The following is a 27390-nucleotide window of genomic DNA, read 5'->3' on the forward strand; positions in this document are numbered from 1 at the left end:
GAGGAACCCTTGACCAGCCCAGGATCATGACATTCAGAGAGTAAATGACAAGTTTTTGCAGACACATTGGTGACTTTCATCCAAACTATGGGTGACTGTGGCAACAAGCTGCCAGTGACCAAAGCAATCACAATGAGATGTTTGGTGCAGCTCCCTCTCTTTGTCACCTAGCAATTAAAAGCACCCACTTGCCAACTGATTAGAGAACACATGTTTTTACACAAAAAATACACATTTTGGCAACAAGAGGGTGCCAGCAGATCTTGGACTGGTCTTTAGCCCTTCGTGACTTAGGCCTAACGTGCTCATAATGACGCCCTTAAAATTCAGCAGAGCAAATGTTAATCACGCTCATCATCTTGGCTTAGCGTGAGATACTATCACCATCTGCTTATCTGAAAAGCAGCAGTAAAGATGCACTCTAGCTGAGACCTATTGGAATGTCCTTAGTTAAAGCTCACACAAAATGAAAGTAGGGGCCATAAATGAAGAGCATAAAACCTCTGAAACAAAATCTTACTTAATTGTTGAGGACAGCAGGTGACAGTTGTCGCAGACATTCGTTAACATGGTTAGTTATGCTGAAGGTCAGGAAATCAGATTAATTTAGGTGTACCCACTGGAAACCATGAATGCCTCCATTAAAAAACTGCCAATCTATCTAATAGGTGGTGAGGTATTTCCTCTGCAAATGAACAGTTTGAAATCCTACTAGATACAAAACAAGGGTATAACAAAAGATGAGTTGATGCATCATCTGTATAAAATTTGTATATATATCAAACGCTTCAGCACTATAATACAGTGGTGAAACTGAGCACTCCTGTAGATAAATAGAGTCAAGATATAATCGCAGAAAACATTTTCCTTGGTGTAGTAAGCTGAATTGCAGACCTCACCGAAATCTTGCTAATTTCAAAAAGTGCAACTGGCTTGTTGTCCCGCATTGTCCAGTTGGTGGAGCAGAACATGCTCTTGGACTTGAATCAACGCCTCTCGGCAGACCTTCGCCGGCTCAAACTGTTTGCGTCAGCGGGACGGTGCAGCAGGTCCCCCGGGGACAAAACACACAGATGTGCACATATTTACACACCCACATGTACTTGAATCTCTGCTACTCATATCAGCATCACGGAGCACACCAAAACCATATGACTGTGAAGAGGCTGATGATTTAACAACAGAGAAAGTCTTAAGCATCAACGAACCATAATGGAGAAAAGAGCTGAAAGTAATGTAGGCCGCGGGTTCATTAAGTGGTTCGTTCTGCAACATGTGACAACTTACATTATTAGATTACATGCAAACTGTCATCCGCTTAGTGCTCTTAATTGATAGTGTGGCTGTCTGTGGATATATAAAAAAGAGTGAAAAGAAAAGCTTCCAATTACTGCCCACTGCTTTAACTTAAGACTTTCTCCTCACTTGTCTTTTTAATCAGCTGGGGAGATTTAGCCTGAAATATATTTTCTTTGTCAGCATCAGCCTGCTTCATTTTCTTTCTGTCTCAGACAATCACACCTTGAAGCTGCTCACTGAAAAAAAAAGATATTCTTGGATAGTGAGCAGTATAGCTAATCAGGGATGGGGGTTAAGCAGTGTGCTTAAAGGCACTTTTTCTTATGGAAAGAACTGGTATAAATGTGGAAAGATCAAATATCATTTTTGGACTTTTACAGTCAACAACACACTGAACCTGACTTCTAATATTCACAGCAGCAGTGGTTCAGTGTAACACTGGAAACGTTCAATACCTGTGTACCACAGTGAAAATATGGGTTGCAATATAATGTTTTTTCTTGCTTATAGTTAATGTCAAATGCTTCAAATATATTTATGAAGCATGCTGTTTACATAACCAAAAACTAAACAAGCAGATGCTTTGACTCATGTCAAAGTTGCAGTTTCCATGAGCTTAGCTCCAGCAAACCCAAAATGACTTGAATCCATAACAGCTGTCAGCACTTTTATGTTTTACAGTTACTAAAGTCTGGTATTTAGAATAAAGTCAAAAATATTTATTTCTTATAAAGTTTCAAATATATATATATTTTAACTTTCCTGATTTAAATTCAAAGTCAGTTTCTACAGTAGTAAACACTGACTTCATTATCCATCTGTGCCAAATCAAATATGCGGATCCATCCACAGCGGTGACCCTGTGGGAAATAAGAGAGCAGCTGAAAGCACTGCAGTCCTGGGCATGGATGTTTACCACAGCTATATAAAGGGGGTGACCTTTCTTGTGTACCAAATATGGCAGTGATGACAAGATGTTAAATTGCACAATAGATTGAGGCAAATGTGTGAATTATTTAACAGAGAGAATTCCCGAACAAAAGGAAAACAAACTTTTAAAAAAATATGAGTAAAACATGAAACTGCTTCTCAAATTATGGTTGAGCCTCTAAAAATTGGGAGGCGGTGTATAAAAACTACAGTAATTCCTAAATGGTGAATGCAATAATTTATTTAAACCCACTGTATTTAAAGCTGAAAATCTCCACTGTTATGGTGTTTAAAATAAATAGATTTTTTTTTTAAAATTGTGCATTTATTCAAATATTTAGGTACCCAACTGTGGATATTAAGAGATTAGTTTGTGTACTGCTGAAAATGAAGTAGTAGGCATTAAAAGCATGTTTTGATTGTTTCATATTTTATATTCTTTATATTCAGAAATGTTTGAACTATGTGAGAATATGATGAGGACAACATCTGTGCCAAACATAGAATTCAAGAAGCGTCTAAAGTAAGAGTACAGACGCATTTCAAACTGTCCCACGTTTCAACAGATGCACGACTGAGATTCTGACAACCACACGATTCATGATAAAAACAACGTGATACCCATTTATAGGTTCAGGTACAGGATACTAAATATGGCTGAAAGAGTTTGTCTGACATTTTTTAAGTTTACAGTTCAATTCAGTTTTATTTATATAGTGCCAAATCACAACAAAGGAGTTTTTCCTTCCCACTTGACAGTGGGAAGGAAAAACTCCTTTGTTGCAGGAAGAAACCTGCTTTAGAGCCAGGCTCAGGGAGGGGCAGCCATCTGCTGTGACTAGTTGGGAGTCGAGATGGACTATTCAAGGAAATGTTAGTTTCCGTAAGACCTACTAAAGGAATTGCATGATGTTTTTTTTTCTTTTTCGTTATTGGATAGTGGATTAGTGAAGATTATACAGGAAAGCGACGAAAGAGCACTGGAAGACAGCAGCAAAGGGCTGAGGGTAAGCTCTGTTTTAGGCATATAGCCATATGGTTCAACCAGTGTACTAAACTGGTGTCCAACATTGCGTGATTATCTGCTTGAAGCCACAATCTGTGCATATGGACAATTAAACGTCAGCTTTAATAGAACAGGCACACTTTGCTCTGTCAGTTCAGTTCTCTAATGTACTGACCTCAGAACAGCTTTCCCTTGTTCTCTCGCTGCACTTCAATGCTGCAGTCTGATAATGTGAAACACTGCAACTTTAGCCATTATTCTACTCTCACCAGGGAAATGGCTGCTGTAAGATAACACAGTGCCAGCAGACCGAGCGCAAAATGGATATAAATAATAAATGTGAGTAAAAGGAGTACAAATATGTATAAGGCATTAATTAACAGTGATAAACCGTACAAGTGATTGATGCTGGACTGTGTTACGATACCTTTCAGATATCCTGCTCATGCATTCAGTGTAAAATACTCAAAGCCAAACATTGAGCTGAATGAGCACTTTGCAGCTACTATATTGTTTGGGCCACAGGTGAAAGTACAAGTCACAGCTGTGAGCATTAAGCACCTGATACATGCTTATTATGAACTGATTTCCTTTGGTTCGCTTAATATGGTTACAGCATTAAAGTGCATTATATCAGTGACGATGTGAAGGCTAACCTTTTTACTACCTTTTTCATACTGAAACCACAAGCACTGCTCATCTTTACAATAATAGCTCCTTAATGTATCGACACATGAATCATTGCTCTGCTTGCTTTTTTGTTCCCAGCTAATAACTCCCCTCCCTACACTGCCTTGTGAACACTCACAAACCCCTGATTTGTGGCCATTAACAGCTGTTTTATAGGCTGTAAATCAGTATATGCCAGAGCCAGATTAATCTGCCAGTGATTCCAAAATATGAAGCTACTACTGGATACCTCACAACACTAAGCACGTTTCCTTTTTTTGTCAAATGGCAAGAAACCCACTACTGCACATGTCAAATGATGATTTGTTGGTCCATTAATCAACTGATAATCATTTGTGAACAATTTTGATAACTCATTATGTTTTTTTTGCAGAGCGTTCTCACTCCCGAGGCGTAACATGTGGACGTTTTGTCACGTCCCGCGGCGTTCCTGAGGAACGCGAAAGGAGACCTTCGGCGTTCTTATGGTACGCGGCGGGTTATGGCTGGAATCCAGTGCAATGACGCTCCCGCGGTAGTAGACGTTCCAGACCTGTATTCCAGCCCTAAACCTAACCTTATCCCTAGCCCTGACCATAACCTTATTCCTGACCTTAACCAGGACTTTAATGATGTTAAATAGCGTGTTTCTAAGCGATTTGAAGAAAAAGAGCGAACATGTGTAGGTTCAGTCCAGACGGTTCTCATATTTCCTCTTTTTCCGAGGTCGTCATTTAGGAACGTGGTGGGTAGCCGAAAACGTAATATGGTGACGATTTGTCACCTAGCGTAAAATGTTACGCTTTGGGAGTGAGAACGGGTTGTTTTTTTGCTAGCTTCTCCGACCTCCATGATAGTGACGATTTCATATGTTAAATTCCCTGGAACATTTCAATAATGTTTTAATTAAAAAGCACTGATACATTCTTAAAGATAAATCATGATCATGATCTTCCAAACAGAAAAGACAAAAGAGATGAAGGATTCCTCACAGTTTGTGTGTTTATTCAGCAGTGCAAATGTCGCGCACGGTTGGGTTTATGATTTACTAAATTGTGGTATGCAAACCTTTTTACTTTTGGTGTGAGTGAAATATGCATAAAAAGACTTTCAAAATGATTTTCCCACCCTCTGCCCCTCTTTCGTATGACTGCCACACTTAATGTTACTGGGCTACAGCACTGATAATCTTATAATACCCAGTAAGAATGGATAGGACCAGTGATGGAACCTAATTTACTCAAGCACCTAAAGTACAGTTTTAATGTACTTTTTCATTATTTAAACATTTCTATGTTATACTGCTTTCTAATTGATGTGAATATTGTATTTTTGTAATATAACACTATTAAAAAAAAACTTTATTTTCTGATTTTAAAATATAAATCAACTAATATATAATGATTCTGTATTATTATGGGCAAAGCTACCTAACAGTAAAAAGGTAACTTAGTCATCCTTATCTGCAACATTAAAAGTTATATATACATTAATAAATTACTAATTAGACTTTAATAATGAAATATATACAATAGAGTACTTTAACTGCATTCACTGGGCCCTCTTTAGGTACACCTATTCAACTGCTTATTAGTGCAAATAAATCAGCCAATTAAATGGCAGCAACTCAGTGCATTTAGGCATGTAGGTCCGCATGTACAATATGAATCCTCCACAGATCAAACCTTTAATCTAAGGAGCTTGGAAAGAAAGTGACCGGACTTCTTTAAGGCATTTCTGCTCTCATCTGAGAAGCTTTTTCAGTTCCAAGACCAAATGGTGGACAGTTCCAGGTCCCACTATAGTGGGTAAGCAACCCTGTTAAGGGATTAAATATCCCTCTTCCCACCCCTTAAAAAAACAAAAATATAGATCCACACTGCTTGTACCAGCAATACAGGCAAGTGTGGGGGATAGGGACACAGACTCATGAATAGATGGACATGTCATAAACTAATATTCATCATGCATGATGTCAACTCAAAATGATTTCTTGAACATGGCAATGACTTCAGTGTTCTCAAATGGCCTCCACAGTTACCAGATCTCAGTCCAGAAGAGATCTGGAGGAAGGGTAGATGAAATGAGAAGAAGCTAATTTAAAATATTCACAATACACACACACACACACACACACACACACACACACACACACACACACACACACACATATATATATATATATATATATATATATATATATATATATATATATATATATATATATATATATATATATATATATATTAGGGGTGGGGGAAAAATCGATACTGTGTAGTATCGTGATATTTTGTTTGCTAATAATGTATCAATACAGGGACAGCAGAAATCGATATTTTGTTACAAAAAAAGTTTTTGTGCTCTGACTTCAGAGCATGTTTGTCACGGTGCGGCATGGCACACCGTGGAAGGAGTGGGGAAGGAGGACCCAGGCGCGGTGCTCTACGTATAGACAGTGTTTATTTACAGAGGGTGATATCAAACAACAATAAATCCCCGTGTTTCTCCCCAGACTCCCGTGTCGTGTCCTCCAAGTGCTCTCTGCTCCCGTGTCTGCACTCCCGGTGCTCGCTGCTCCTTAAGCCTTCCACGCTCCTCCTGCGCGAAACAATAGCGGCAGCAGTCAGGACACTGAACAATGGCAGGCATACACTACACGACCAAAACCTAAACTGGGTAACTAACGTGGAGTCCCAAGCAATGATCCCGCGTCGGTGGGAGCTCCAAGACTCTCTTAAGTAGCTCCCCCGACGAGGCCTGATCAGCAGCAGGTGTGTGGCTTCGGGTGTGGCCAGTCCCCTTGCAGGGCCACACCCTCCAGGCCTGATGCCGCCTATAAACAAGTGCTCAGCCACCCACACACACATATACACAAGCACAGGGAAGGGGGAGCAACACCAAAATACACAACAATAATAATAATAATAATATAATACATGACTGCTCAGGGATCCTGGGTCGCCCAGTCCCAGGACCCTGACAATGTTGATCCTTTTTCTGAGCAAGAACCCTGACATTCCTTCACTGTCCAAATGTGTTTAACTTTTTTTTGGCAGCAATAAACATGACAGTTTACTTATTTTAATTTAAGACATGTTTTATTTTAATTAAGTTTAAAACTTTTTTATTTAATGTAAAATTATATTTTGTTTTAATTTACTTTCAAATTCTTCAGTTGCTGAATGGGCTGCATAGATTTTATATATGTTATAGTTCAGAATAGCTATAATTGTACCAGATGGTTGCATTCAGTTAAGTTGGACTAGACTGTAATACAAACCATTCAGTTTGTCAACAATAAAACTGACTGAAATGAGAGACTGAGTGCGAGACTTTGATATTAGGTAAAATGAATACTGATAAAGTTTACCTTTATGTACAGAATCTGAATATCGCAAAATATTTTAAAAAATTGCAATAATATCATATCGTGCGTTAAGTATTGTGATAATATCGTATTGTGGGATGTATGGTGATTCCCACCTCTAATATATATATTAATATATTAATTAGGGGTGCAACGGTACACAAAATTCACGATTTGGTTCGATACTTTGGTGTCACGGTTCGATAGTTTTTCGATACAAAAAAAAATGTTCATGCCTTTTTAATTTGTCATTTATTAAAATTAGAAATATATATTTTAACTCAAAAGTACAGTTTTTAAATTTAATGTTGCTGAAACAACAAAGTAATAAAATAATAAATCTGATCGAGAAATCACTCATCTTTGGAAAAGAGAGTTTATTACAGAGAAATGGCTCTTTCCAAAATAAAAGCTCTATACTATACGCTTCCTCTGGGCTATATTCTCAGTAGCATATTAAACATATCAGGTCCCCATAAGGAGAATCATGTGCTAACAGCTGTCTAAATGACTCGGGTAAAGTTTGTAGCATGCGTACTTGTTGTTTTTGTCTGCTTCCACTTGTCTTTGCACTAGGATGATGTCGGAGTAAATGTGCAGTCATATTCGTTGTGTTCCCACTAGTGCTGTCAGCGTTAATCTCGTTGAAATGACGTTAACGCCACAACACGGAGAAATCTCCGTTATCGAGCTACCGCGGATCGCCCCGTGCGTGGGGCTGGATGGCCAACACGTTAACGAGCTAACTGCGCTAACACACTAGTTCCCACCAATGTAACTGAGCATTGTGTGGCACATCCAACATACTGTTTTACTTTAGTCCATGACGCGCTTACCTTCAGGGTCATACGTCACATGAAAACCAAAATAGTTCCAAACGCCACATCTGAATGAGGGTGGGGGAGGTTCAATTTGCCATGTTGCAAGGAGAGCTTAACTTCTGTCTCGCTAACTTGCCATGCGCTCAGTGAATCTGCGTTCGACTACTCCGCCTAGGCTGCACTGTCAAGCGCAGATCCACTGAGTGCTCAACACAGACAGCATCGTCAGAAGGAAAGTTGATAAAATAAATTAAAAATTTTGTATTGTTCGATACATATGCGTACCGAACCGAAAGCACTGTATCGAACGGTTCAATATCGATACGAGTATCGTTGCACCCCTAATATATATATATATATATATATATATATATATATATATATATATATATATATATATATATATGAATATATACAGTGGGGCAAAAAAGTATTTAGTCAGCCACCGATTGTGCAAGTCCCCCCACTTAAAATGATGACAGAGGTCAGTAATTTGCACCAGAGGTACACTTCAACTGTGAGAGACAGAATGTGAAAAAAAAATCCATGAATTCACATGGTAGGATTTGTAAAGAATTTATTCGTAAATTAGGGTGGAAAATAAGTATTTGGTCACCTCAAACAAGGAAAATCTCTGGCTCTCACAGACCTGTAACGTCTTCTGTAAGAAGCTTTTCTGTCCCCCACTCGTTACCTGTATGAATGGAACCTGTTTGAACTCATCATCTGTATAAAAGACACCTGTCCACAGCCTCAAACAGTCAGACTCCAAACTCCGCCATGGCCAAGACCAAAGAGCTTTCGAAGGACACCAGGAAAAGTATTGTAGACCTGCACCAGACTGGGAAGAGTGAATCTACAATAGGCAAGCAGCTTGGTGTGAAAAAATCAACTGTGGGAGCAATCATCAGAAAATGGAAGACATACAAGACCACTGATAATCTCCCTCGATCTGGGGCTCCACGCAAGATCTCATCCCGTGGGGTCAAAATGATCATGAGAACGGTGAGCAAAGATCCCAGAACCACACGGGGGGACCTGGTGAATGACCTGCAGAGAGCTGGGACCAAAGTAACAAAGGTCACCATCAGTAACACACTACAACGGCAGGGAATCAAATCCCGCAGTGCCAGACGTGTCCCGCTGCTGAAGCCAGTGCATGTCCAGGCCCGTCTGAAGTTTGCCAGAGAGCACATGGATGATACAGCAGAGGATTGGGAGAATGTCATGTGGTCAGATGAAACCAAAGTAGAACTTTTTGGTATAAACTCAACTCGTCGTGTTTGGAGGACGAAGAATACTGAGTTGCATCCCAAGAACACCATACCTACTGTGAAGCATGGGGGTGGAAACATCATGCTATAGGGCTGTTTTTCTTTCAAGGGGACAGGACGACTGATCCGTGTTAAGGACAGAATGAATGGGGCCATGTATCGTGAGATTTTGAGCCAAAACCTCCTTCCATCATTGAGAACTTTGAAGATGAAACGAGGCTGGGTCTTCCAACGTGACAATGATCCAAAACACACCGCCCGGGCAACAAAGGAGAGGCTCCGTAAGAAGCATTTGAAAGTCCTGGAGTGGCCTAGCCAGTCTCCAGACCTCAACCCCATAGAAAATCTGTGGCGGGAGTTGAAAGTCCGTGTTGCTCTGCGACAGCCCCAAAACATCACTGCTCTCGAGAAGATCTGCATGGAGGAATAGGCCAAAATACCAGCTACTGTGTGTGCAAACCTGGTAAAGACCTATAGTAAACGTTTGACCTCTGTTATTGCCAACAAAGGTTATGTTACAAAGTATTGAGTTGTATTTTTGTTATTGACCAAATACTTATTTTCCACCCTGATTTACGAATAAATTCTTTACAAATCCTACCATGTGGATTCATGGATTTTTTTTTCACATTCTGTCTCTCACAGTTGAAGTGTACCTCTGGTGCAAATTACTGACCTCTGTCATCATTTTAAGTGGGGGAACTTGCACAATTGGTGGCTGACTAAATACTTTTTTGCCCCACTGTATATATATATAAATTCCCCACTCGCCCCTGTGGGCGGTCTATTCTTCAAGCTCGGGTCCTCTACCAGAGGCCTGGGAGCTTGAGGGTCCAGCTGCGGTGTCTTAGCTGTTCCTAGGACTGCGCTTTTCTGGACAGAGATCTCCAATGTTGTTTCTGGGATCTGCTGAAGCCACTCGCCCAGTTTGGGAGTCACCGCACCTAGTGCTCCAAGTACCACTTGGACCACTGTTACCTTCACCCTCCACATTTTCTCGAGCTCGTCTCTGAGCCCTTGGTATTTCTCAGCCAATTACGTGGCAGCAACTCAGCACATTTAGGCATGTAGGCACGTTCATCTGCTCAAGTTCAAATCGAGTATCAGACTGAGGAAGTAATATGATTTAAGTGACTTATGTGGCATGGTTCAGAGAGCTGATTGGTATTTTCCTGAATAGCCTCTCTAGGATTTACAGTTAATGGACCAACAAAGGAGAAAATATCCAGTGAGCTCTTCTATATATACAGACAGTATGTACAATATGAATCCTCCACAGATCAAACCCTGGTGGGTTACATGAATAGGATGAGGGACCTATGGATATCTATCTATCTATCTATCTATATCTATATATATATATATCTATATATATATATATATATATATATATATATATATATATATCTCCATCCATCCATCGATTCGCTTCTGCTTATCCTTTTCAGGGGCTGGAGCCTATCCCAGCTGTCATAGGGCAAGAAGCGGGGTACACCGTGGACAGGTCACCAGTCTGTCTCAGGGCTAAGAAATAGAGACAGACAACCATTCGCACTCACATTCACTCCCAAATTCACACCTATGGGCAATTTATATTGACCAATTAACCTATCCCCACTAACTGCATGTCTTTGGACTGCGGGAGGAAGCCGGAGTACCCGGGGAGAACCCATGCAAACACGGGGAGAACATGCAAACTCCACACAGAAAGACCCTGGCCTGATGGTGAAATTGAACTCAGGACCTTCTTGCTGTGCGGCAACAGTGCTAACCACCGTGCCTACCAGAGATGGGCAGTAACGCGTTACTGTAATCTGATTACTTTTTTCAGGTAATGAGTAAAGTAAGGGATTACTATTGCAAAAATGGTAATTCGATTACCGTTACTTTCCCGTAGGAACGCTGCGTTACTAAAACTGTGATGACATGTCAGTGTCTCATGACAGTGACGTAAGCGAGTGCGCCGTTAGTGACAACAGCTGTGTGCAGATCAACAATGGATCATATATCAATGCGGGAGAGAGTATGAGCGTGCAGCGTTTAAAGCGTGGAAGTACTGACCTTACTTCGACTTTGATTCCATAAAAAGTGACAAAAACATTAGTGTACGTTGTGTGTGGGAAGAAAACTTATTTTTACAGCGAAAAAACCCCCTTAAACTTCCAAGCAAGCACCGAGTGCGCTATGACGTAATGGGAAACTCACAGAGAAACTCGCGGATTCTTCAACTGACTGCTGCGGCACATCAGCACCAGGGTAAACCTCCGCCTACCTTACTCCTGCTTTACAGGTGAAAATAGACCAACAGGACCGCTAGTCTTTGATGTTATTTATTTTCTGCTGTGTTTTACTTGCATCTATTTGAAAGAGTGAGTGTAAACACAAAAAAACCCAAATATTTTATGTGCTGGAATGTGCAGAAAATAGGTTTAAATGTTAAACAAATTTCTTCCAGTCAGAGAATGTTGCATATAATTACATTTTTGCTTGGTGCATAAAGTTAAAAGGTTAAAACTAATAAAACAAGTTTTAAAAAGAGACTTTTCCATTTGATTACATTTTGCATGATGGATTATGCAGAAAAAGTAGAATTGGGCTGAAAGATCTATCGCTTTATCACCTATTCAGGTTGTAAATCATGTTTTTAAAAAGTAACTAAGTAATTAACTCATTCACTGCCAGCCATTGGCAGTGAATGAGTTAAACCCATTGACTCATGCACTGCAATTGACGGCTATAGACGTCAATGGCAGTGAATGAGTTAATTACTTTTGAAAATAAGTAATTAGTAAAGTAACGGGATTACTTTTTTGGGGAAGTAATCGGTAATTAGTTACTGATTACTTTTTTCAAGTAACTTGACCAACACTGGTGCCTACATCTATCTATCTATCTATCTATCTATCTATCTATCTATCTATCTATCTATCTATCTATCTATCTATCTATCTATGTTAATATCTCAAAATACAATAAAAAGGTTCCAAATCCTTATAACATGTTGGTCACAATCCTGCAAAAAAAAAAAATAACTCAAACCCACTATTACACCATCTCACAGGGCTAGAGGTACAAGAGCTCTCACACGTGCTCTGTGCTTAACCTTGCAATATGTGCTGTAACCAAAACAGCTCAAACGGCACTCACACTATTGTCTAAAAGAGGCTGTGCAGTTGTTGCATTCAGTGGCCCTCAAAAGGTAGAACATTATTTTTTTGTGCGATGCAGTGAAGTGTGATGTTTGTGTGTCCCGTCTATACGCCAGCACACAAGTGAATTGCTACAGTTTGGCAGAGAGAAGCATGGGAAACATGTACAAGCTTCTTTGAGTGGATTGAATTAAGCCATGAAAGAGATTAATCTGTTTTTATTTTTAGACACATTAAAGGGTGTGCTGACATTTTTACAAGTCTGTCTTAAAGAAAAAAACATTTCAGATAACGACGAGTGAAATGAATAGATTTTGTTTCCTGTCCCTTAAACAGAAATAACAGAAGTGATCTCTTTATAGCCAGCATTAGCAGAAGAGGCTCTATTGGCAAAGAGCTGAATGTGATGAATGCAATCATCACAGTACTTCAAAAATTAAAAAATCAATTCTGGTTCAAACCAGTATTTAGCAATTTAATTATCGTCAGTCATTTGGTCAAGGGATCATTTAATAATAATAATATGTATGTTAAATTTTTATATTTGGGGTGAAATATCAAGTCTTTTCAAGTAAACCGGTTCAAGTCCAATTCAAGTCCCAGGTCATTGGTGTAAAAGTCCAAGTCAAGTCACAAGTCTTAGAACATTTTTTCAAGTCAAGTCTAAAGTCATAAAATTAATGACTCAAGTCTGACTCGAGTCCAAGTCATGTGACTCGAGTCCACATCTCTGATAACTAGTCTAAACTAAAACATTGGGTCACTTTGTCAGACTATACGTCAGACTATACAACTTAGCTAACTGGCAAATCAGTAAATGTTAACCCTAAAATAATTTCACATCCAAAGTTATATGAATGCTTTATTTTTGTTTTGAACACATATCATAGTGTTATTTTCCTTCAAAATTTCAGCTTGTCTCAACGTCATAAATGGCCTGTTTAATGGATTCCTGAATGCTGCAAAGCTGAGAAAACAACACTGATCACTTCATTGGAGCTGAAAGAATGTGGACTACTTTTAGCTCCCACTGGTGCTTTGGTCCTTCTTTGTTCATGAGAATAGAAGCAGCATTTGGGCCCATAAATTCCCAGTTATATCAAGTTAGAAAAAGCGGATAGCAGTGGAAGCCCCATGGAAAATAAATTTTTTTTAAAATTCACTTTATGTTGAAACCAGGTCACCACGTATGGAGTTAAGACGAAAATCCATAGAGAATATTGAATGAAACACAAGATTAATTTTTAATTTAACATTTGTTCACTAACATGAACCATCCATCCATGTATTTTACTTCTGCTTATTCAAAGTTGCATCCTGGTTGAAGAAACATCCTATTCCCCAGCAATCCTTTACAGTTTCTCTTGGAGTATCCTCAAGACACTTCTGGGTCAGATGAGGCAGTCCTGGTCTACCATTAGTCATCGCAATGGCTCTGCTGTCAAACAATCAGAGATTGTCTTCTGTTTTTTTGTTTTTTTTTAATCATTCTACAATGCATCTTTTGTCCTGTCTTACCCCCATCACTCCAACCGGTCACGGCAGATGGCTGCCCCTCCCTGAGCCTGGTTCTGCCAGATGTTTCTTGAGGTTAAAAGGGAGCTTTTCCTTCTCACTGTTGCCAAGCACTTCCTCATTGTTGGGATTTTTCCTCTATTATTGTAGAGTTTACCATAGAATGTAAAGCGCCTTGACTGCCAACTGTTTTGGAGATTTGAGCCCCAGCAACCCCGGTATCGGGAGGGGAGGGGGCACAAGGGGCGAGATTCCGTAATAGGCTGTAACTTGAAGTCGTATCCATAGAAACCTCTGAATCTCACCTAAACCTCATATAAACCATTTCTACAACCACCAAACACACACGCAACCAGTTTTTGCTTTGTGCAATCGTTTCAAATGTTGTTGCCAAGCAAAATAACCCAAGATCCTATGTACCGCCTGGAAATGCTATTAATTGCCATGGTAACCAGAGCTGCTCCAGGAAACACTGTGGAGCTGTTCTGACTTTAAGGGTGTTAGTCTTTCTCTTCTAGGTGAACGATGAAGTGAATGATGACGACTGTTGTTTGCAACTTGACTATATATTTGATTCTGGGGTCTGACTATGTTGCAGGTTTACACTTCAGGATGAAAAAACTTGACAAATGTTACATTCATCTACAATATGTGCTCACTTTTATTCCTTCTGGCTTTTGCAGAGAAACCAACAGTCATAGATGTGGGCATCTATATCAACAGCATCGGCCCTGTGTCATCCATTGATATGGTGAGTTATGGCTTTATCTCCATCGTCTGCCCCATCTGCACACAAACACATTTGTCCACTGCCCGATATTAGCATCATCAGACACGAAAGCTGTCATCCTCATGCTGTATTTGGAGGCCACGTGGCCCATCACAGCTGTTTGTGTTGCGGCAGAAGCCAAGAAAGACAGGTGTGGACACTCTTTTTGTTTCCCTATGTCCTATGAATAAGCTTGAATTCATCAAGTTGGTGAGTTTAAAATTGCTGCTATGAAAGTATTCTGCTATTCAATTAGACAGCAGTTTGGGTCTCAGTAGAGATGAGCCTCATTTTATTCCAGTTTTCTTCATTTAGTTACTGCATCTTTTTGACTGGCATGAAAATCACAAGAACAAAGTTCAACTGTGAGGGGGAAAAATGGGTTTGGAGAAAGACCAGGACATGGATCAATGGCTTTTTCATAATGGAGGGTCTGATCAGATTCAATAAAACATATGAAGAGCTGAAGCTGAAAGGTTGATGAGCAGTAATGAGAAAATAGCTACTTTTCAGACAACTAAACGCATAAGCAGTCTGTTATTTGGCCTTCAGTGGAGTGCAGCAGACTAAATGGAAGCAACCTCCTATTATTTTGAATCCAAAGGGTCTGTTCTGCCGCTGTCAATAGAGTCAGATATGCATATTTTTCTCCTTTAATTTCTGTCTTCCAATATAAAAAATGTTTTGGTTTACAAACAGACTAAATGATGAAAGTACTTCATCTGAACCTGCTCAGTCACAATATGCTTACCTGGAGCAGTTGACTGGCGGTGTAAAATATTCCCAATTATAAAACAGATGCAGCCTTTTTGTATTCAAGCCCAATGGACTACATTTTAAAAGACTGCACTGTACAAAGTTGTTTTAAGTCTACCTATTACACTTTCACTGTGGACTCCCACAGCAGAGGATGTTTAGGTTTTCTCTGAAAGTGAAAGCGGATAAATTCAATTTGGGATGCAAAATGGTGTTGCTGAACTCACAGTTCATTAAGTTGATTTTCTACTTTGTACTCCAAGGAGCCGGCAGGACTCGCACAGTCATTTTGAAAGATAGTCTTTGGAACTATTACTAAGGTTACCAAACTGTGACCAAACCAAATGCCAGCTAGGGCCAGTGTTTGACACTTCTTGTCCCGGTTGATTTGCTAACACTTCTGCTTGGTGTGTTAATGCAACTGAAATGGGGAGGAAACAAGAGCGCCTAATTTGTCACAAACAGTACAGAGAAGCACCTAATGCAACATATTACGGCTCAGCCAAACACATGCCCACTGTTTTGACAAAGAGGTTAGTCTACAGTAAGCCTTTTTTGTCATTGTATAATCCATAGCTATGTTATTTTCCTCTGCCTTCTTCACAGTAAAAGCCAACCTGTATTTCAGCAGATGAACTCTTTTAATATATAACCCTCTGAAGTTCCCTTTTTAAAAGGCACAATTCAGTTAAATATAGCTCCAATATAAAGCGTTAAACTGATGGGCTGCCTGTAGAGTTTATAGCTATTGGTAATTTCCAACCCCAGATGATGGCCAGTAACTGAAAAATCTAACTACATGTTGGGTCGACCAAGCCTGCAATGAGTGAATGGCATGGAAGGTTAAAATGAGTTTCTGGTTATGCTGTAGATTTCTTGCAGAAGTCTAAATCAGGTATTAGTGTTTGGAGAGAAGGACCATTAAGTACGTTTTGATGTGTGTCAGACTATTTATTTGTGCAGCAGATTTTAATTGACTAAAACTAAGAGACGACATTTTTGGCTTTTGACTTTAGTAGAATCCAAGTCTCCAAGTTTCTAAATGTTGTCCATTTATCCATTTTCTTCCACTTATCCAATTGGGATTGGGGGTGGAGCTTATCCAGTCTGTTGCTGTGCTACCACAGAGAGGCAGACAGCCATTCAGAATAACCCAAATAAACAACATGCAAACTCCACCCATGAAATGCAAGGCCAGCATTTACAATTCTTCCTTGTATATGTTGTGCTTTCAATGTTGCTGTGTCCTAATTCCATGGATTTCCTCTGGCATCTTTTCACAATCCAAAGACATTCATATCAGGTCAGTTGTTGATTCTAAATTGGTTGTATGTATGGATGTGAGACTGTGTGGTGGTTGGCTGTATCCCTGTGTTTCTGTAATGAAATAACACCTGGCGAGGGTGTACCCTGCCTCGCTCACACCCTATAACAGTAAAGATGCGCCCCAACGCTCCAGCGCCCCGGTAACCCAACGTTTATGGATGGCTTGTATTCTGGGACCTGTGCTACAAAAGGACTTCAACATACCCCAGATATCTTTTCCTTACCCTGCTTCTCTAACCTTACATATTATCACCAGTCAGGCTGATGTTGATGGTGGCTATCAGACAATATAAAACAGGCAGAAATTTAACCAAAAACAGTTTTAAAAAGGTGAGTTTTGAGTTGTTTTTTAAAAATAACTACCAAGTCCACAGCTCTTAATGTATGAGGGAGAGAGTTCCACGGTCTCGGGGCCACAGTGGCAAAAGCTCTGTCACCCTTAGTTCTCATCTTAGTCTGTTTTATAGCAAGTAAGCCCTGATCAGATGACCTCAGTGACCTGCTAGGGACAAAGGGCTGTAGCAGATCGGAGATGTAGGGAGGTGTCAGTCCATGCAAGGCTCTAAATGTCAAGACCAGGATCTTAAAATGTACTCTAAATTCAACAGGAAGCCAGTGTAGCTGAAATAGCAATGGTGTCACATGTGAATACTTGGAGGATTTTGTCAACAGCCTAGCTGCAGCGTTTTGCACAACCTGCAGATGATCCAGAGGACCTTTGCTTAGACACATAAACAAAGAGTTACAATAGTCCAAGCATGAGGAAATAAATGCATGTATAGCAATCTCCAGTTCAGGGTGAGATAAAATAGGGCTTAACTTAGCCACATTTCTTAAATGATAAAAACAAGAGCGAACCAGAGGTTTCACATGCCCATCCAATGTGAGAGTTGAGTCAAAAGTGACACCTAAATTCCTGATAGAGGATTTAACATAAACAGAAAGAGGACCAAGGGCTTTCACTATCTGGGATACTAATCTGTCTGGAGCACACAGTTTTGAATGGATTGAGTTGGAGGAAAACAACCATTTCCCTATCTATGAGTGTATTTATATGAATGAGGAAGTGTTTGCAAATGCTGACAGGACTAGTAGCATTAGTATATTTTTATTGAAAGACAAAACTACAGTATTAGAGAATAAAAATAAATTATAAATAAAATATAAGGAAAGCTGACCAAAACACTGACTGTGTCAGTTAATAAACTAATCAGTATCACAGCTCTATCATTAAGATGTGTGAAGTCCTGACTTATAATTACAATTGTGTATTCCAATAAATGAACTGGCTACATTGATTAGATGTGCATGAGCAATCTGAGCCTTATTCTTTCAGCTGTAGCCCCGGTGGTGTTCAACAAGCTAAGAGGAAGCAAAGAAGAGAAGTAAGTTCACAGCGGCAAGCAGGCTTACTTGGGTGCTCAGTCTTTGGATTGTTTCACTGTATTCAGACGCGCATAACAATACAATTGATTGAAGCCAACAATGAAAAACAAATTCATATTGATCCTAAGTGGGGGCACACAGACTTTAGACACTACAATCCACAGAAACATCCTAGAATGGCTTCTGAATTGTTGTTGTTGTTTTTTCTTTGTGTTGTGATTTTGGGTCTCGGGCCTACCATACCCTAGTTACCAGGACTTTGGAGAACATCTTTTAGCAGTCAAACCTGACGTCTTTTGATACCATAGGTTTCATTGATGAAGGGCCAGAGCAGCGTGAGGTAACTGAGGAAGTCCGCTCTGACAGCTCTACTTTTCACTCTGTGAAAAGCGATCACTCTATTGAGATGGATGTTATAAATAATTTCTTGTAAGTAATTATAATCAAGCATGAGACTGGCACTTAAAAATGCAATAGAACAAGAGTTTTAAATGCACTGAATGCATTTAATGTATATCAGAGGAAACAAAAAACATAAAGTGAAATCTTAATAATTGTAACTTTGTGTTAAACATCTCATGAGAATCCTGTTCTGGACTGTACAGCGCTGTTCCTTTACAAGTATCCACCCACCTACATGTTGTAATTAGCATAATAGAAGCTAATGTATGGCAAACTGATCATTATTCTAACAGAAGCCCCTTCAGGGTGATTCAGCAGTTAAATCAGAGATTCTTGATAACACTGAAGGGGCGACATGAGTACAAAATGCATCAATCAAGTGACACTACTTAAAACAAGTCAACAAAAAAAACTAAAAAATGCTTTTGTTACAAACTAAATTAAACCAAAGTAGGAAGAAAAAGGAGTGAGAAAAATCTCTGTGGTGAAAGAAGAGATGAGACACCCTAAATGTAAAGTCTGGAAAAAAAAAAAAATTGTGGCACTGGCCACGCCCCCAAGTTTGCTGCCCCCTAGTGGCCCCCTCTGACAAGATTGTTGTAAGTTGGTAATAATGTAATAATCATAAGAATCAGTAAAGCAATGTTTTTTTTTAAAAAACAGATTATTATGGATTTCAAAATTATAAATATTATTTGTTTTTCATATGTGCCTATTTTACATGATATCAATTTTAATTTGAAATTAATGGCGCATATAATTCTTTTTTTTCTTCTAGTAACCTAAATCTAACAAGAGCATAATAAAACTAGAAATTCTGTTTTGGTGTGTCACCCCAATATTTTTAGTATACTGTTAAATACATCCCAGTTTTTGTTTTTGTTTTTTGTTCTTTTTCTTATGTTAAAATGAAATGTGTAGTTAAAATTCTTTATACTGCTAGAAAGAGGAAATAAGCTGTATGAGAAAATGAATTTGATGTCCCTAATTGTGGTATAATTTGTTAACTGGTTGCTAAGCCCGAACACATCAGATACTTTTTAAAAAAAAATTGTATTTATACAGCACCAAATCACAACAACAGTTGCCTCAAAGTGCTTTAGATTGTACGGTAATGACCCTACAATAATACATTGAAAACAGAGAAAACCTCAGTAACCATATGACCCCTATGAGCAAGTTTTGGCAGCAGTGGGAAGGAAAAACTCCCTTTTAAAAGGAAGAAACCTCCAGCAGATCCAACCTCAGAGAGGGCTGGCCATATGCTGCGACCGGTTGGTGGTGAGTGGATGAAGACAGGAAAAAACAGAATTTAATTATCCACCCACTGGTCACTTGTTTGGGGACACCTGTTCAACTGCTTGTTCTAGCAAACATCTAAGCAGCCTGTCACATGGCACATGAACAGTGGTGTGTAGGCATGTTGAAGTTCAGGTCCAAGCATCAGAACAGGTTGATTTAAGTGTCTTTGAATATAATGCGGTCATTGGTGCCAGACTGATTGATCGAAGTGTTTCATAAACGACTGATCTATTGGAGTTTTCCCACACAACCATCTCTAGGGTTTACAGAGAATGGTCGTCTGACAACAGAGTAGATAGTTAGTGAGACACAGTTCTCTCGGTGAAAGTGCCTTGTTAGTGTTTGAGGAGAATGGAGAGACTGCTTTCAAGCAGATATGAAGACAACAGTACCTCAAATATTCACGTGTTACAACCAAGGTATGCAGAAGAGCATTTCTGAATGGTCAACATGTCCATTGGGTCAAACTTGTTACTAGCAATGTGCCAGTGAGTTTTTAGCATACTTAATTTAAAAAATCTGTCCATAAATAGAACATGTAACATAAAAGATAAATACATAAATCAGTAGCTCAATATAAAAATGTGTAATAATAAAGAGATGAAATAAATACAAGAATATAAAAACCTTATATTTAAAAAAAAAATAGCACATTACATGATAAAAAAACAACAACAACATGAAATAAATAAATTAAACAGAAAAAGCAGTAGGATCAAGTATGCATTAATAAATAATTTGTGGATCTTGAAATTTTCTCAATTTGATAGTCAGAGGAGGGGTGTTGTAAAGCTATGGATCTGCAGTGGTTAGCTTTAATCATGGAATGTGTAAAAGCAGTCGTTAAGAGGAAGAGCAGGAGTATACATGTTCTGCAATGTACTCGAGTGCTAAACGAAGCATACCTATACAGAGAAATAAATGGACCTTGTATTTAACAGCTAGCCACTGCAGAGAAGCTGCCTGTGTAATGCTTTTAATTTCCCTTGCATCCTGTGTGTTGTATAAAAGAAATATCCCTGATACAACACGAAAGCCAGAACACCCTTTGAGCCAAAGTTGTCCTCAGAGAGGGCTTTATCCTGAGATCTTCTTAATAGGCTTTTGCTCTGAACACGAGTGCATTCTCGGGTCTTTGCTGGTATTATGTGGCTGTATCCTTGAAAGACTTCTTTTACAAAATATTGAAAAATATCAGCACAATAACAGGGCACACAGTAATCAGCATTTCTAAAACAGCTCTCACTTAAAAAAGAAAAAGTAACCCTAACCTGAAAAATGTAGTACCTTTCTCTTGGCCTGCAGTTGCAAAACAGCCACTTGTTTATTTTAAATGTCAGCATCATGGTATTCGTCCTTAATCATTTTTTTAAAAGTTTATTTAACTCATTCACTGCCAGCCATTGGCAGTGAATGAGTTAAACCCATTGACTCATTCACTGCCATTGACGGCTATAGACGTCAATGGCAGTGAATGAGTTAAAAAGTAAAAAAAAAATAAATCTGGATGTAAGCATAGGCTACATAGAGCCATTGGTTTTACTTTGAACTTCACTTTTTGAAATCTTAATATTAACATTTTAGCCATTGCCATGTTTCTTTTTAGGGGCTATATTACAACAAAAGGGTTAAGTTCTAACTTGGTAGTAAGCTCGCTTACCAGCCACAGATTGTGCATTACTAATTAATTATGTTAATTATTGCTTACTCAGAAAGTCTAGTGATGCTAATTTGCAGAGGCAAGTCCTAGCATATAGCAGTCGTCTAAAACTCCATGTGTCAGAATAGGGTGAAGATTTTCATAGCCCTAACTTTATGACTTAACAAAAATATGTGAAATATTAAAAGAAAATCTTATTGTACATTTGTTTTAAAGGGGTAAAATATCCAAATATCCAGTGGCCTCAAAACTCTTTTTGTATCAGGCTGTAAACACAGTTATACTTTGTAATGGTAACAAAGTAACGTGTTATTGAAATAACATTACTGTGTGAATAATCCAGTAAGCACATTTGTAATGCAAGAAACTATATAATTGTAACTGTAATCTTATTACTGAATTTAATGTACAGTAATACGGTAAATTACTCTTATTGAAACTGTGTAAACGCTTTACTTTGCAACGTGTTACAGCCAACACTGTCAATGAGTACCGAAGGGATTTCTTCGTCAAGTAATTCAATGAGATACTGCATTACTTAAAAAAAAAAAAAAGTAATGTGTAATATATTACTTTTTGGGCGTAACCAGTTGTGCATGGTAGTCTCACTCATTTTTGGAACCTTTTTATGGAAGCTCTAAATGACAGCTCTCCCAGCGATCAGCTTCACATTGTAATGGACTCGATTTGCATTTAGTATCATTTTAAGCATGTAGGCAATCCAACATCCAAAGGAGTAATTCATTTCTGAAATAGGCCCAATGAGAAAACTCATTAATGATGCTTAATTATGGTAATCAGAGAGACAGAAGAAATCTAGCATATAACATATTTTTTAAAGTTTATTTTGATGAAGGGTGCATTTGAACAGAATCTATCATTTTTCTCCTAAAACTACTGTGACTGTACTGCCTGTTACCTGTGCTTTGTCCTAGTTAAAGCTAAAGAGTTACACCTGTGCCTGAGAAAACAATACTGAGGAGGTGCTGCTTTGATTCAAATATGACAATATGACAAGACAAGAGTGAGAATATGCTGGAGGTAATTCGAATGGTACGAGCTCCAAATGGCATGTTGCTTAAGGGTCACCATCCAAGTACCCTGAACTTCCACTGATGTTGATTTAAAATGTAGTAACCTGAATAGATCTTGCACTCTCCTAGACAGGAAGCAGTGGCCAGAAGAAAAAAAGGAAGTTTTCAGTTAGCCCAGATAACAGGAATGCTTCACCAGAAAGCTAGTGGAAATAAATCAGTCCTTGTTATGTTGCTATGACCACAAGCAATCAAGCAGAGATGGGTTGAGTATCCAAAAATTGTACTCAAGTGAGAGTAGCATTACTTTAAAATATTATTACTCAAGTAAAAGTGAAAAGTAGTCGGCCAAAAAGTTACTCAAGTAAGAGTAAAAAAGTAGTTTGTGAAAAAACTACTCAAGTAGTGAGTAACTGGTTGTAATGTCCGATTTATTTTTTTAAATGAATGCTATCAGACAAACAAAAATAAATAAATATACAAATTTTAGTTATTTCAAATAGAATGTATGTAAAAACAAATTAAGGCACAACAATTCTAATTTCTAGATTAAGTTTTTTTTTTACAACAAAGTCTTTTTTAACCAATACATACAGTAAATAATATAAATATATGAACAGTGCAAACAGAGAAATTAACAGGAGAAAGGGGGGCACAAAGAAATACTTTTCTTTCTTATTCTCATGTCTAGCTTTTAATAAATAATTATCTGATTATTACAACCAAAGTTTTCATCTGATGTAAAATGCATATAAGTCCATTACTGTATATACTAACTATTAAGTCTAATATATAAACTAGTAAGCTATAGTAGTTTTTCCTTTGGGAAGGTACCATCTGTGCAGTGTGTAATTCCGTTGAAGAAATATGAAATGAAATATTTTGGGTGCAGTGTATTTTTTGCATACAGGTATAACAGAATAGCTTTAGTATTTTGTTTTTTAAAACTTGAGTATCAACTCCTACAAAATGCAGCAAGATATAAAAAAAATCTATTATACATTATACGGGATGCACGGTATTGGCAGATATCCAAATTTATGATTCGGTATCGGTACTGGACATAAAAAAGTGGTATTGTGCCATCTCTAATAGTAAAGCGAAAGGTACCCTTCCAGGTCCTTATGAAATGCTTTGGGTTGTCAGTTGAATCCAACAGAAAGCCTAGTGGCATCAGGACACAATTAGAGCAGAGGCTCCAGCCGTCTATTCCAGCCCTAACCCTAATTGTGGTCATAAATATTTTGTACCTGTAAATGAGTTTTGTACTGATTTGTACTACAATAATTTGTGTGTGTGTAAAAAAGATTTGTATGTGTAAAAATAATTTGTGTGTGTGTAAAAAAGATTTGTGTGTGGACTGCTGCCTATGCTGCAAAAACCCACAGAGCTCAGCAGCCAGCGCAACAAATTCTGGATCCTTTGCTTTTAGTTAGCATTAGCAGCACATCCTGCGTCCGATGTGAAAGGACCTTTATGCTGCCCACTGTGACTCACAGCCATGGTCCCAGGTCAGCCCTGACTTTGTGTTAAACTAATCCTAAAGTAATAATGGTATTTCTAACCACTGATATAACACAACTTTATCCTTTCAACAACTGCTGAAAGTTACGTGACCTAGCTTCTATCGGATATTTATATAGAGATCCTCCAGCTTCAAACTGTATTACCCTTCAAGGACCTGCAGTTTAAAAAAGTGCCCCTCCGACAGCCAAACCCATCTGTTCTCTGATTGGATAGTTAAATTTGTGATTGACATGACATTGACCAATCAGATGAAAGGAAGAAAAATAAGGTCAAAATTCGTACTTGTAACTTTGTTTCACATGTATTTTTTGGCTAAATCCACACACAAATCTTTTTTACGCACACACAAATTCTTTTTACATATACAAATCCTGATTTACAAGATATTTATGACCACAATTTGAGCCCATATAACCCTAACCTTAACCATAAACTTATCTCTATCACATACTGTTTTCCAAAGTGAGTCAGTATCTGAAAGTGAACAGATTTAATGTACATAATGCTTTGTTAGGTTGATTTTCATGTCAGACGTAAAACACGTGTAGATTCATGTGTATAGACTCTCATGCCTCCCAACGCGTAACATACCAACGATTTGTCACAGTCGTCGGTATGTTATGCGTTGGGATGAGAAAGTGTTGAAATGTTACGTAACTTTGGACCTCGGACTTCTTCAAGGTCAAAAACAGCTTAGCCCTGTGATAGACTGGTGACCTGTACACGCCATAGCCCATCTCTCACATTATGATAGATGGATCTATCCGATAGATTGGATAGATCGCTACCATATGGCAAACTCATTGTTTGACAGCTTAAATTATGTCAGATACTGATAGTATGGGACATTAGAATATGTCTTGTATAAAAGACAAAGTAGTGAATGTTTCATTTTGTCCTTGTAAATAAATGAAAAAGTCTTACTTTGCTTGTTTCACAATCCAATTTCACCAAAATTTGGAAAAGTTAAATATCTTTGATCACGCAGTTTGCTGTACCTGTATCACACAGCTGCCTCTAGAATGAAAACTGCCTTTACAGCTCCATCACTTTGGAGCCAGAGAACCACATTTTACTTGAGTTTTATGCCTCTTTTCAGTTCAGCAACTTTCTGAAGCCTCTGCTCCCCCCATCTCTCTCTGTGTGAATTCAAACATCAAAATGACAGCACAAATTATGTTCTTTGAAGACAGAAATCATGTCATGGAAAAATGGATAAACAGGCCTCCCTTTACGCTCGGTAAAAACATAGACGACTCAGTCACCCACTCAGGGTTGAAATTCCCCAATTTTTGCATCAACTTTTCCATCTTGGGTATGTTGTTAAGGTTTACCTTTGTGGTCGGATCAGCACGCACCACAGCTACCACAGCAGGTCATAATTTATGGAAGACATAAAGTGATATGATGAATTTGACATGTGTTCTTAAAGCATTTACAAACATGAAATATACATGTATATCCTTTATGGTTTTATGTTTTTTTCACATTCTTTCAACAATAAACTGATAAAAATCAAGTAGCCATTCAAATGTGTGAATTCCTTCTTTTTTCCTCAATTTTAACTGACAGGAAGACAGAACAGCCTCTTCAAAAAAGAGCAACAACACACGCACACATGTGCACACACACTTGAGAGTAATAGAGTTGTTGTGAATTAAAAACTCAGCAGCCTGTAGTGGGTCACTGGGGCATGGCTGAGCTCAGCTCGCTGTGGGAGTCCAAACTTCGTCTCAGCGGAGAACAGGATCCCGCTGCGACCGTCCAGTGATTTTCCTCTGCGTAAGCGCTGATTGGCTTCACCCCGTCAGGGCCGATGGATGCTGGTCAGTGAAATGTGAATCCCCAGCCGCCTCCGGAGTTCTCTGGACTGGAATTAGTGCCAAGTCACAACTCTTTTATCTCTCCCTGTCCACCTCTGCATCTTCACCTCTCCCCCTTTTTTTCATCCACTTCTCTGAAAATATCACAAAGCTAAACAGAGAGAGAGGGAAAACAACTAATTTCTTCAGCTTGGCTTGGCTTTTTTGTCAAAGCTCCACATTTCCACTGCACTCGTCGTGTTTCTTGAGTTCAATCCATCATGTGTCCTGTGTGTGTATATGTGTGAAAAACAAAAAAAACCCAAAAACAGGTCAAATCCTCAGTGTGCCATCAACTCGTAATCGTATTGATCACACAGAAGCAAAATGACAACATATTCAGCAACCAACTCAAGGATGCTTCTCATCTGCCTTTGAACAAAACATATTATCTCTCCTCATTTTGCACTCGCGGTAATGGGCACAGGCCGGGATGATGCAACGCCAAATGAAGCTGATAGTAATTTAGACATACTGTGATGAATAGTTGCGTGATTAAACGGCATTAGGGGCATTAAAGTCAAGTGAAAGTGTGGGGCTTTTATAGCTGGTGCTGGGAGAGGCAGATAACAGAGCCCGTAAATTAACTGACAAAGATGGACACTGACATCTACACGATGCTGTCGATGTCTATGCTTGCCAGTGAGTGGGTAGCATTTTGAATTTGTTCCTCTGCATTTGCACAACACCAGTATGTATAAGTTTGCAGTCGAATTTATTAGGACCATCTGTTCTGTCATTGAAACATACTAAAACCAAGTGTAAGCTATAGTACCATACTGATAACAGGCATCAAAATGTTATGGTGCTGGGTGTTACCCAGTGTTTTGTGTTTAAGTTCTACTTCTTGATTATTGGTTATTCATGGTTTTGTTCTCTTGATGTTATTTGTTGTTCTGTCTTCCTTGTGTTCCATGTGTCATATTCTTTTAGTCTGTCTTTCAGTGTCAAGTCTGCCTCTTTTTGCATTGTCTCTTGTTTCCCGTTTTATTTTGATAGTCCCAGTCCTGCGTGCAGTGAGTCTAGTTTTGCTTCCCCTTGTCTTGTTATGTCTAATTAACACCCGCTGTCTCCCTCCTGTTTCCATTCCCTCATTACTCCTCTGTATATTTAACCCTTTAAAACCGGTTGGAGCGGGCACGCTCTGTTTTGCGTTACTATTTTTAAATCCCGGTAGAACTGCAACCACGTAAGCTAACACAATAATTTTTTTTGCATATGAAACCGGAGAAGTTGTACTTACATCTTATGCCATCAGCTTGCCCTCGGTCACAGTTTCCTTCCACATATAGCTTTGCAAAAACTGCATAAAAAGCGCTTGCAGCAACAAAAACAT

The 27390-nt window shown here is 38.7% G+C and overlaps 1 protein-coding gene across 1 annotated transcript in view; it reads left to right on the forward strand.

The window, feature by feature from the left end:
* LOC308393526 (gamma-aminobutyric acid receptor subunit gamma-3-like) overlaps positions 1-27390 on the forward strand; it is a 193582-nt gene that overhangs the window by 58043 nt on the left and 108149 nt on the right. Inside the window, exon 3 of the mRNA XM_080877349.1 lies at positions 14714-14781. Coding sequence (XP_080733475.1) covers positions 14714-14781 — 68 coding nt within the window. The remainder of the gene's footprint in view (positions 1-14713; positions 14782-27390) is intronic.

Source organism: Rhamphochromis sp. 'chilingali' (assembly GCF_963969265.1).
Source record: "Rhamphochromis sp. 'chilingali' genome assembly, chromosome: 3".
Taxonomy (NCBI): Eukaryota; Metazoa; Chordata; class Actinopteri; order Cichliformes; family Cichlidae; genus Rhamphochromis; species Rhamphochromis sp. 'chilingali'.